This window comes from Neopsephotus bourkii, unplaced genomic scaffold (assembly GCF_033783945.1).
Source record: "Neopsephotus bourkii isolate Nb327-2 ecotype Australia unplaced genomic scaffold, CSIRO-AGI_Nbou_v1 NB_941, whole genome shotgun sequence".
Lineage (NCBI taxonomy): Eukaryota > Metazoa > Chordata > Aves > Psittaciformes > Psittacidae > Neopsephotus > Neopsephotus bourkii.
Window position 1 is genome coordinate 2,436,539 of NW_026901435.1, and position 12,955 is coordinate 2,449,493.

Genomic DNA, 12,955 nt, shown 5'->3' on the forward strand with positions numbered 1-12,955 from the left:
ACATGTGCATGCACACCCTTGTTGTCTTCTCTGCTTCTTGGGGTGTTCTGGTGCTGACTGCAGTTTTGAGAAGAATGCACAAGCTTTTTCATGTTGTTAAGTCTAACATCATGATAACAGTAGAACAGAATGAGCTGATACTGTTATTCAGATAATTATGAAGAGTTTCAAACTTTCTGAAGCTTTAGATGCAGAAATGCAAATTGGAATCTAGAATATAGGAAGAGTTGCAGGAACTTTGTGAGCATGGGTAAAAAAATCCAAATCTGACAGCTTTATAGAGTGCTCTTGTGTTTGTTTTTAAGGAAGCAAAGGGATTAAAACTGAATCTGCTTAGAGCTTTATAAACAGAGTTTAGAGATAAAGGGCCCCATTTTTCCTCTAAACTGCTTATAAAGCTCTAAACAGCAAGTTTGCTAGTTCCGTTGTAAACCTGTGTTAACTTGTTCATTAGAATTCATGTGAAAGAGTGCATTACTGAGCTTGTTTACCAACCTTTTTCCTTCTCTTTAGCTTCTTAGCAACTTACAAGTGAATAAATCAAGCTACAAGTGAAATTAGCCTGTGTATATATGGTTGTCAAAAACATTCTGTGGTTGAGCTAATCAGTTCTGTTTGGTTTTGGTTTGTTTTTTTGTTTTTTTTTTAACAAATAACATTGTGTGTTTCTTTCAAGGTATTCTATAGGAGTAAGATTAACAACTACGTTTAAATGCAGTTCAACAACTGGCAGTTCAGAATGTCCTTGAATCTTCCTTTTTTCTTGTAGAAGTCATGTATAGGTGAGCATCTTTTTGGAGGTCCTAAGTTCTACCTATTAAGACCTGTTTCTGAAGGGAAGTAGCAATAAAGGTAGAATAAGGTGCACAGTAGGTTCATTTACTGAATCTTAGTTCGGTGGGTCTGAATCAAAACAAGGTCAATGATCTAGAAGGAAATGTTTTTTTCAAGGGCTTAAGATTTTGAGAGAGAAAGAGAACAAGCTAGAGTACTGAGCACTTTGTTTTCATATTCGTGCAGTCTGACATGGTGGGGCAAAGAGCAGAGACTGCAAGCACTTGTTACAGTTTGTGAGGGTACAATTTGAAGAAGTTCTGATATCTCAGAAGGACTTTTGAGGTTCACACCAAGTAATTGAATTAATATATACTTGGGTTGCTGAGTTGTGATTAATATGACTATCAGAGTCCTAGTTTAGATGAAATTAAGAAAAAACACAGAATTTGTATTGTACTTGCTTCTAGGCTGCTCTGATCCTTATATTTATTTACTTATTTTCTAATGATAATGCTGAAGGATAATAGAAAAATTGAAGATTAATGCTCAGAAAACAGTTGTGGCACTGTCCAAAATGGTGCTTGTTAGTAGGGTGCTCTAGCATGCTTGAAGTTTAGGACTTTTGGTGTAAAACAGAGGGGTTCACTGGTTATTGTGCAGTTTTGCCTATAGATTACTTTCTTTTTCCTTGGATTGTATAACTGCATTAACAGAGATGGGTCTAGGAGAGCTGAGGGAACTGGCCAGTGACACTGTGAGGCCATTCTTGATTGTCCTTGAAAGGCCATGATGATAACAGATTCGTGAGGAATGGAATAGAGCAACTGTCCCTCTTGCCTTCAGGAAGGGCAAGTTATTCTAGGAAATTAAAAATCCTTCATGTCAATCACCTAGGAAGCTGATGGAGCAAATCCTCCTGAAAGCCGCTACCAAACGAAACAAGAAGGTGATCAGCATAGATCTATGAAGAGGAAATTATTCCTGTCCAACTTGATAGCCTTACACAATTAAATGACTTAAGTTGGATGAGGGATAGTAGTGGATGGCTAGTTTTTCCTGACTAGCAAAGCTGTCAGCGCTGTCTCCCGTAGCATCATTACTGACAAACTGATGAAGTACAGGCTAGGGGAGTACAGTGAGATTGAAAATAGCCTGAACTGCCAGGTTTGAAGGGTTGTGGTTAACAGTATAAAGTCCAGTTGGAGGCCAGTCACCAGGGGTGTACCACAGGGTTTGGTAGTATGGCCAGTATGTTTTAACACATTCTTTAAGGACCTGGGTGATGGGACAGAGGGTATCCTCAGTAAGTGTGCAGAAGGTAACAGAATTGAAATGATTGATACATGGTCCTATGTGACCTGCTTAGCTGGCTGTACTTGAGCAGGGGGTTGGGCTAGATGTTCTCCAGAGGTCGGTTTCCGCTTAAAATATAGAATCATAGAATAGTTAGGGTTGGAAAGGACCTTAAGATCATCAAGTTCCGACCCCCCTGCCATGGGCAGGGACACCTCGCACTAAACCGTATCACCCAAGGCCTCCTCCAACCTGGCCTTGAACACTGCCAGGGATGGAGCATTCACAACCTCCCTGGGCAACCCATTCCAGTGCCTCACCACCCTAACAGGAAAGAATTTCTTCCTTATATCCAATCTAAACTTCCCCTGTTTAAGTTTTAACCCATTACCCCTTGTCCTGTCACTACAGTCCCTAATGAAGAGTGCCTCCCCAGCATCCCTATAGGCCCCCTTCAGATACTGGAAGGCTGCTATGAGGTCTCCACGCAGCCTTCTCCAGGCTGAACAGCCCCAACTTTCTCAGCCTAGCCCCAACTTTCTCAGCCTAAACTTCAGTGGTTCTGTCTGTCCGTTGCTGTTCCAATCTGCAGAGTCTGGTTATTTTCCCTGGGCTGTCACTGCAGCAGTCTAGCAGTTAAATAAGGCAGATGTTTACCACAATTTCAGTGTGGAAGTTTTATGCATAAGTAGAAATAGTGTAGGCTATACCTTTAAACTACCTTGATTTCATGTGTCTGGAGCCCCCCTGCAAGATATTCTGTGGGGTTAAAATGTCACCAGTGCTCCAAAGTAGCCTTTTTGCTAATACTGAAGACCTGTAGAGAGTAACCTGTATTTATGAACTGTAGAAAAATGTGTGCTCTCAGTGTACCTAAATACAATCAGCTTGCTTTCAACTGTTTCACAAACTGGGGCTGTAGCTGTATCTCCTTGTGTTGAGAGGTGTGTGTGTTTTGTCCAAATTGATATAAATAAGGAAGAGAGAAACTGCTGTGGATAATTGCCTGTGAGCCAGAAACAACTTCTTGTTCACTGAACAAAATGTAAGCCTGAGGAAGTTGCCTGGTTTGCAGGGTGTTGCTACAAATGAGAATTGGGTATATAATTGTTAAGTAACTGCATGCATGGTATTCTTCTTCTCCCAAATCGTAGTTTTGAATCTGAACTAAGGAGTAAAATTTAGCTGCTTTTTCAGGTGGAGAACTGACTTTTCTGAAATATAGTAGTAATACAAAGTTAAAGAAATAAGGGAAAGTAAATTGCCTGTTCATCAGCATTAATGTAAACAGGCTAGTCAGTATTTATTTAGAAAAGGGAAGAAGAAAGCTTTCTAAATTCTTTTCTGCATTCCAGTAGCTTCAGGATGTACCTGGGTTCCTTCCTGAGAGCATTGCCTTGGAGTGTTTGCCTCTACTCCACATGTAGTAGCTGCATCAGTGAGACCCTGCCAAGCTGGGTATTGGTGTTCTGGAATTGGGCTGCCCAGAACAGTAGCAAAATTGGGCTATGGCAGTGTGGAATTTCTGTAGCTGCATGAATGTAGTCTAAGAGTGTACTAAATAAGGAAAATATCTATAATTTGCCTGTTTGTAAAAGCTGTAATGTTGAAAATAGCCTCTAAATATGAGACTTCTGGTTGTTAGATGCTTGCATTTACTGAATGCTTGCCAGTCTTTTAAAAATGTGGCTGTTGTACTTTGGATACCTTTTTTTATAAAAGGTGGATGATACTATTGCCTTGCCTTCTGACGTCCATAAAGAATAAATCCTATAGAATTTATGTACACAGATAAAAGAGGAAAACCCAGGTGAAATAATACAATGGTGTCACATTGTAGCTTGCTGTGGCACATGTTTGTGTCCAGTAGCAGATCAGTGGTCCGCATGTTAAAACCCAACTCCTGGCTTTGTATTGCTTCTGAACCTAAGCAAATGAGTGAAACGTTTACAGCAATTCTCCTGTCAGTGTCTCTTTGCAGTGTTCAAATGCCATTGTGTCGAGTGAGCTGTGAAAACACTTTCAGATGCAATAAAAAATGAAAGGCCGAGTTCTGAAATTCTTGCTAGGGCCATGACTTTGTTGTATGCAGCCAAGCAGATGTTACAATGATGTGGGAAGATCAGCAGTATAGGAGTTAAATATGAATAGGTAGTGAAGCCTGTAAAGTTTGTTGACAAAAAGTGGTCATTTTGATGTTCGTTGATGTGAACGACAACTTTGATTTATGGTACTCCATCTTAATAATGGCTTAGCTGTTAAAACAGGCTCTTTACCTCACTGTTACTTGGTAAGCATACTACTAATGCTGGTAGGGCATGAAGATCAAGCTAGGAAGATAAGGTACGTAAGTGGGTATAATGCTAACAGGCAGACGCTACACCAATTCGTAATTCACTTTCACATTTAATGTAAATTTTTATTTCAGTGTATTGCAACAGCTTCTTCAATTTGGGCTGGAGTTTTGCAAAAAGTGTCTTGCTGAAGAGCATAAATCCAACTTGCTGCAGGATTTATGATCTGTATTATAAATGCTTTATGCTTTGCATATACTATTGAAAATGTAATCTCATGTTGTGTTTTGAATGCAATGTGAAAATTGTTGAAAGCTGGGCGGGGGGGGGAATGTTTATCTCTGTATGCCACTAGTTCTGTTTTTTGGTTAATTGTGTTAACTGTGTCATCAAAATCACTAATGGTGTGGTTGAAATGATTTCTGCCTTCTAGGGATCAGATGATTGCCTTGTAAAAATCTGGGCAACAGATGATGGAAGATTGTTGGCTACCCTAAGAGGGCATGCAGCTGAAATATCTGATATGGCAGTCAACTATGAAAACACCATGATAGCTGCTGGAAGCTGTGATAAAATGATCAGAGTTTGGTGCCTTCGAACTTGTGCACCCTTAGCAGTTCTGCAGGGCCACAGTGCATCTATAACATCATTGCAGGTAGGTTTTTGCTTCGCAAATTCACCTGAGCAAGAAAATGAATCATTTGACTGCAAAAGGAACCACCCAAGAATGTTCTTTGTAATAAAAATGCATGGCTGGCAACAGAGCCATGAAGTGAGAAGGAATTTTCATGGTACACATTGTGAAATAACACGTGACTATTGTCAAAATGCGTGACCCTTGAAAAATACCTCGCATAATTCTTGTTCAAAAAAAGTTGAATGGCACATGTGGGCAGTTCTGTTTTGAAGTATAGCTCCTTTGTAGGCTGTGATTCATAGTGCAGGTACATTGAGTAAGAACTGCAGTCACTGCTGAATACTTTGGTTTGTTTCTGTTTAGAGTTTCGTACTGTTGCGCAACATGGGTTGTGGGGAGGGAGAATCCAGAGTGCTTTGGCAAGTAACCCAGAAGGGTTATTCTGAAGGAAGAGATTAGCTCTGAGCAGCAGCATGTTATTTTGGTGTGAGTTATAATTTACTTTCCCAAAGTACAGTTTTGTGTCAGAAGTCAATGACTTGAGGAACTTCTTAGAACATCTGGAACAGATTAACAGGAGACCTTTTCTTTTTATTTCTTCCGCCAGTTCTCTCCACTGTGCAGTGGCTCAAAGCGATACTTGTCTTCAACTGGGGCAGATGGAACAATATGCTTCTGGCTGTGGGATGCTGGCACCCTTAAAATAAAGTTAGTTGCTGTTTTATTAGTTGCTTTCTTGGGTTTGTTGTTTTTTTTTTGTAGTTAAGAATAATGTACAAATGTTTGAGATAAAAAATTGACTAAACCAAAACTTGTCACTGGCTGGTTCACTGTGTGATGTAGCTATTGCTTGCTTGTGTTTTAAGGACTAAATTGATCATACAACATTTTGTGGAGTGAAGCATGTGTATTGTTTTTACTCTTTTGCTGTATCTCTGTCACTTTTGTAAAAAAGTCTAATGAGGTATTGTGGGGTTTTTTGTAATGTCAAAGTTGGCACTTTTTGGTTCTGTTCTGACCTCAAGCCCAAATGAAATTAAAATTACGTTGATAAAATGATTGCAATTTAGAGTTGAAAATCCAGGGATTTTAGGAGACTGTAATGTCCTAGTAGGAATGGGTATTTTTGATGTTTGTTCTTTCCTTATCTGTATTACCTTTTCTTAGTTGCTCTTTACAGTAGCATGGCAGGAGGCAGAATTCTTGGGCAGCTGTGTTTTGGTGGCTGAAGCTGAGCCTGAAGTTTCTGCTTTCAAAGCATAAAACATTTTTGATGTTGTCAGGACTCTCAAATAGAGACAGTTTGTTTTAAATTAACTTGTTAATTGGCTTTCACATGCTTTTTCTCCTTCTTTTCCTTTATCACAAAATACCTGTAGCTTAAAATTAGAAACAGTTGTTTTTGTAATCATTAGTGATTTAGCTTTGGGGATGGGATATGTTCTTACAGATGTTTTCTCCTGGCAGGTAGGTCCCATTTTCTTGTAGTTTGATAATTGCTGTTAGAATTACTCTCCTGAAGTGCAACAGGTTTATGTAGGGCTTGTAGATATGTTTGTTCAGATACTTCTCTAGTTGTCTGGCCCTGAACTATTTTGTCATTCTCTGGGCATTTTGGCTCTCTTGATACTGTAGATGAAGCTGCTTCTCAGGCTGTTAATCCTCTGTTGACTGGTGCATGCTGTAATCAAATTAAGACTCTTTCTTACTGAGAGGAGGAGATGGCTTACATGCTTATTTTTAATGTGTGAAGGAGTTGCCACCACGTTATTTTTCTTAATGTCTCTTAAGTCTGAGCTCTTGTTGACAAGATGAAATCTTAATCTGCCTGATTTGTAAACCTTCGAGCCCACGTTTCTCTCACATTCTTTCTTTATTTTTTCTCCTTTTCCTAAGTAAAGTTTGAGTCTATGGAATTGAATTTTGAAACAAATACTGTCATTGGAGAATAGCGGAGTCCATGAGAGTTAAGTGGGTTATAATATATGAGCTGGGAGTTGAATGTTTAGAAATCATGAATTTTTGGATGAATCATGGGGTCGCATGGGGTTTAACTTGAGGTAAAACTTACGGAGTGAGAAAGCTGACGTCAGTTATGGTAGGGGATTCTCAACTCATTCCTTTCCATGGTGATATGGAGAATAAAATGGAGAATAAAAATTTACAGTCAGATGAACTCAGAAAATATTAAAGGAATAAAGGATTTTTTAGTAATGCTTTCACTTCTGAGTAGTCACAGCAGATGTGATCAGGCAGTGGCATAGAGATTAGTTCAGCTGTCTGGTGCAGCTGAAGGAAGTGCAGTTCAGCAAGGAAGTGGTCTGGAAAACAAAGTCATGGCAGTGATTAACCACAGAATGCAGATAAAGTTTTGAGACTGGAATTTGTGTCATCTCTACCTTCTGTTCTGGAAATATTTTGTACATTGCGTTTGAGAAGACAGAGGAACCCTTTAAGCTCTGTTTCTTCAGGGTGGAAAAAAGATGAATGCATGAAGATGAAACATGAAGAGTCATGGGTGTCTTGAGGAGGGCATATAACTGCTTTTTGGCCCTTACTGTACTAGAGGATATCAAGTGAGGGTAGCCAATTCCAAATTGTAAGGAGATGGTTCTTTACAAAGCAGACAGTTATGAAACTCCTTGCCACAGAATATTAAGCATTATAGGAAGGTTTAAAAGGCATCACTCTGTGCTTTTTCTGCTCTTAACACTTTCAGTTTTGGCTACTTTGGAGGCAGGATGCTGGTCTTGAATCTTTGTTTGGACTTGGTAAACCTGTTAAGTATTTGAAGTAATTGACACTTTTTGATCCAACACTTTTTGTTCCAACATAAGACTAGAAGAATTTATGGTTATATGATTAAGACTTGATAAAAATATGGTAAAGTCTAAATAAGAAACAGATACGTCCTTTTGGACTGGGAAAAGCAGATTGTCACATACAATATCAAAATAGATGGACACACAGCAAAGTCTTCATGTATCTTTTCCTGAACTGAACAGTATACTAGTTCAGGAGAATTTGTTATGGGAAGTTTCACTTACAGCTTTACTTACAGCTAAACTATAAACTTTTCTAGCTGTGGTTGCCACGCATATTCCAGTAAACCAAAATAAGTGATACCTGGAAACTAAGAGTCCAGTGTAATTTTCCACAAGTAAGCTGCAGTGGATGGTCAGTGTCATAACAGTCTTCAGTGAAGTGATTGCACTTCCTTACACCTTTAGATTTGGATCTGCTTCTAGAACTGCAGCAACATGCAATCCATTCAATAATGGGGGAAAACAAGTGCTAGCAATATAAGAGTGTCAAGAAAAATAGAGTTCCAGTTACTTTTCTTCAAAAGGCCTATTGTGAGGTAATTTTTTTTAGAAAACATGACATGTAGGCTATCTGGAGGAGAAAATAAACTGGTGGGGTGGGAAGTTTGTTCTTCCTTTTATCTATACAGAAAAAAAACCAAACTTGTTTCTGTTAAGTATCTCTAAAACAGAAGAAAGCTGGCAGAGAAAATAAGATCTCTTCCAACAATTATTCAGGCTCTGAGCCTGCAGCCATGTCTCATGGTTGCAGTACCACTCCCACCCAAGGAAGCTTAGGAAATGGGAGCTTTCAAGCAAGACCAAAAGATCTGAGTTGTACAGGTGAAGAAGGGTGCTATCACATGCCTTAAGTCAGAACTTGATTTCATGTTCTTCCTGAGCGTCACTACAGCCTGTCCATCAAGAATACAATTGTTATCAGTGATGAAAGTGTTACTGAATCATCCAGTACTTTAAATGGGGACTGGTGGTGAAGTCTTGAAATTTCATCTGTTTAAAAGAAAAAAACTCTGTATCTACCTATACTCCACCCCTGTTTTTTATACTCAGCACTACTTGAATCATCTGGCAGTAAATTAAGGTTATGAGCTGTTGCGCAGCCTCATGATGATCATGTGGTTGATTGTAGTTTCAAGATTTTTGGCAGTGCCAGCAGTACTTTGCTGAACTTTTCCCATGAAATATGGGAGAGGCAGCGTTTGCATACACTACTGTCTTCTGAGTGCTCTTGAATTAAAAGCTACCAGTTTTGTTCTTAACTACACTGAAAACTGTTTCAGTGGAAACCAGCTTTATGGTTAAGTCTACTGGATCAACTCTATCAACTTTAAATGAAAATTGGACTTACTCCCTCCTGGGAAGAACTCCCTTTGAAGGGACTCTTTCCCTTTTCGTCAGGAGATGAGGAAACGTGAAATTTTTGTTCTTTATTCCGCACTTGCAAGATCAAGATATGATGGAGCAATCATTTGTCTCAACAGATCATGAAAAACTGGAAAACTCACTACCTTGAAAACTGTAGTATTTGCCATTAAAATGGACTTTGACATCTTTTAAGCCTCCTAGTGTCTAGTGCCCTATCCCAGTTCTGCCAGTTCTGTTTTCTGTTTGGTTTTATTTTAGTTTGTTGTTTTGTTGGTGGTGATTTTTTTTTAATCTCTGCAAATGTTTATTTTGCTTCATTCTCAGTTCTCAAAAATCCTTGTATTCAGCTTTGCCGGCAGCTCTGCTGCAGTATTAATAGTATCTCTGAAATTAGAGACTTCCTATGTTGGTTTCCCAATTTTTATGATAATGTCGTTAATTGAGGCATGTTCAGTATCTAGGTCACACATATGGCCCAGACAGGAGATGCTTGGTGACAGAGCTCTGTTTTGTTAAATTGCAAAAGGACACATTACAGTAGATTTGGTGCTGTATGATGAATCACTGGCATGGCTAACCACAGAATTCTCATGTTGTTCAAAGGAGAAGGATCAGCCTTGTTCACGTGCTTCTGTGACTAGTGTGGATGCATGTTCTTCAGTACTATAGATCTTCCAGTGTGCTTCTCTTCTTTCAGTGAAGAGATTTCTGACCAAGCAGTTACCGTGTATGTCTAAAAGGAGTAACATTCCAGGTAGATTCTGGTTTCCATATAGAGGAATGGTAAGGTTAGTTGTTACTGCAGGTAAGGAAGTCAAGGAATGTGGTCCAAACAAGATGGGAAAACAATTAAAAAATTAGGCAACCAAGATTTTTCCTGTATTTAGTCTCCTGTTGTTATTCTGGATGGTGATAGGAAACACAAGAGCTGGATTCTGTGTCAGTTTACAGTAAGGAGACAGAAAATGAAGAATAATCTGCCTCAAATTTAGGGAGGATTATTACAATTGATCAGTGCATCAAAGTTAAATTAATTGCAGTGCAAAATATTTGCACATGTGTCTTCTCTCAGAAAGATGGTGAGTTTTCTGCTGCCACCTGTTTGGATCATGTTTCCATTATCAGTCTGTTACTGGCAGACCCTAGGACCAAGGCAGCAGAACAGTCTCACAAATTTGGGTAGAGGAGCTTACTGTACTGGGGTTTTTCCCCCATAATTTTAAAAAGATGAAAAAAAATGGATAGGGAAAACGTGCTGATGATTTTGATGTTCCTGTTTTGGACAAGATGTTGATTTAGTTGTCATCAGTGTGATGTTATACTTCCCATCTGCCTTTCTTAATCAGAAGGCATTTGATGTTAAAGGGGCTGGTCATACATCGGAATTCTGACATGTTGAACCTTGGTTGTTAGCTTGTGAGCAAAGACTTCTTTTGGAGAGGTTATATCACACAGGTGTTTCCTGGGAAGTCTTGCTTGAGCTACTACATGTCCAGGTTGAGGTTAGTCTGTAGAGCTGAATTAGGTAACTATTCCTAATTTTGAGGCATTTATATGGCTGATAGTGTCCCTTACTTGAGGCCTATAGACCAAATGGCTTCTTTGTCTGCTGCTCTAAGTGCAGGTTATTTTTGAACTGCAGCGTCTCATTTCTGGATTCATGTTGAGCTTTTCCTCTCCAAGAGGAAAATGTCTGACCAGGGCTTTTCTGGACCTGTCTATCAAGTGTTTGTGAAGGTATCCTGGTGCCTTCCAGCCACTTAATAGTTGGATTGAGAATGTTTTAAAGCAAGACAATTAGCTTGGTTTCTGCATGTTGCAAAAAAATTACGCTTTTATCCCCTTACCTTGCTTCCCAAAAATACTGATTGCCTGGCTTATGTTGCAAAGACCACAGTCTGCTCTGTCGTAAAAGAATGACATGATCTTTTGTTTCCTAATGCCTACAGTAGCACACATTAGAGAGGAATAGGTTGGAGAATTTAACTTGGTTATTCAAACTAGAACGTAAGTGCATACTTGCTCTATTTTACAGCTGTCCTAACTCCAAAGGCAGAGTTCACAAACCACAGTGGAAGAAAACAGCAGTCTATTTATGTATTTACACTTGCTCCAAATTAAGTAAGCTGCATATTGAATCGTCTGATAGTTCTTTTGTTAGTATCTCAGTTAAGAAGGGTTTCAACTGCTGTAGAAAAGACTTTTGTCTTGTTTTGTGTATCTTGTTGAGAAGTTTCCTTGTCATAAGTCTGCAGGGAATTAACTTAAAACTCCTGGAGAAAAGTTCACAGAAAACAGCCTATACTGAATGGACAGTTTTGAGAAAGATTTAACTGATGTTCATTGTGTTTATTACTTCGTTTTATACACAGGCACCACTGAAGTTTAATGCTTACTACTTTCTTTGAGATAGCAATAGATGGTTAGTGGAGAAAGGTCTCTTATACATCTGCCTTCAGCTGAAATAAATTATATAGACCATTTTGCTTTTGAAAGATAAAATTTTGGATAAGATATGAATATGCATTCTTTTTATGTTGAAACAGATCTTTAGTGATGACAGTTGTGGGTGTAATGCTGCTGTTCCCTAGTAAGTTTGTTCTTTGAGTGAAGATTGCAGATGGTATACTGTGCAGGACCACCTACTGTTCTGAGGTTGCTGCAGTGCATGAGCAGAATTGAAGTAATGATTGAAGAGCCAGATCTGATTTGTTTTGGTTTTATACACTCTTAAAGTGCTAAATCTATTGAAGCTTTAGTTCTGTTTGCACATCAGGTTCTGAAGTGTCTAAAAGAAAACACAGGCCATAAAGTAAAAATCCTTACAAACTTCTAACCACTGTCCTGCCATTCTTTGGGCACTATTTGGAGCTAGCCCACAAAGAGTACATGTCCTCTGAATAAACTGGTATATTCTAATAGCATATTTTATTTATTCAAATATTTATTTATTTAAATTTCTCTTGTATTCATCTGTAAAGATTGGCAAGCCCTGCTTGTCTCTTGTGAAAGCAGTCATGTGCTGCAGGAGAAAACCTGAGTTCCAGTGCACCTAGTGGTTTAAAACTGAACATCATGGGCAACTAACTGGCTCTAATGCCTTCCGTTCTGCTTTGCTGGTGACTTAGGAAGAGTGTGTTGTATAGCAGGAGTGGAGAGGGGAATGGTATTTAAGTTGTGAGACAACTGTCCTTGATACATGGATTACTTAGTCCATCTGGATGTCTTAGTTTCCTAAAGATCAGATCATGAAGCATAGTCACACAAAATTGTTTATAGATGGGCAGCCATCTGTTCCTTCATATTTAATTTTATCCTTCTGTGCTTTATTTCTAAGATACTGACTTATTTTTTGAAGCACTATTAGGAAATTGTTTAACTTATTTCCTTATTTCTAGTCCAAGGCCAACGAAGTTTACAGAGCGCCCTCGTCCTGGGGTCCAAATGATCTGTTCCTCTTTTAGTGCTGGTAAAAGACTTCTGTTTTTTGTTTATGGGTTTTTCTGTTTGTTTTTCTTTTTCTCCCGTATATTGATATAACAAGTCATTTGGAAAGTATAATGATAAAAGTATAATACATTTACTGTATCATATTTCTTGTTAATAAGATGCAGTTGAGTTAAAATAGCTATTAAAACCCCAAAAACTTAAAATAGAAATTCAGAATCTATGCATTAATGCTTGGTAATATGGAAATTCTTGAAAACAGTTTAATAAGTAATGTTGAAAGTAAGTCTCTTGTGACTGCCAGTCTTTTAAAACAT

The 12,955-nt window shown here is 38.6% G+C and overlaps 1 protein-coding gene across 3 annotated transcripts in view; it reads left to right on the top strand.

Annotated features, from left to right (window-relative positions):
• Window positions 1–12,955, top strand: part of PHIP (pleckstrin homology domain interacting protein) — a 105,862-nt gene that overhangs the window by 24,720 nt on the left and 68,187 nt on the right. For all 3 annotated transcript variants that reach the window (XR_009726269.1, XR_009726270.1, XM_061358376.1), the window contains exons 8-10: window positions 4,798–5,019; window positions 5,609–5,709; window positions 12,590–12,660. Coding sequence is in view for 1 of the 3 variants with exons in the window: in XM_061358376.1 (XP_061214360.1) it covers window positions 4,798–5,019; window positions 5,609–5,709; window positions 12,590–12,660 (394 nt within the window). In the remaining 2 variants the exon portion in view is untranslated. The remainder of the gene's footprint in view (window positions 1–4,797; window positions 5,020–5,608; window positions 5,710–12,589; window positions 12,661–12,955) is intronic.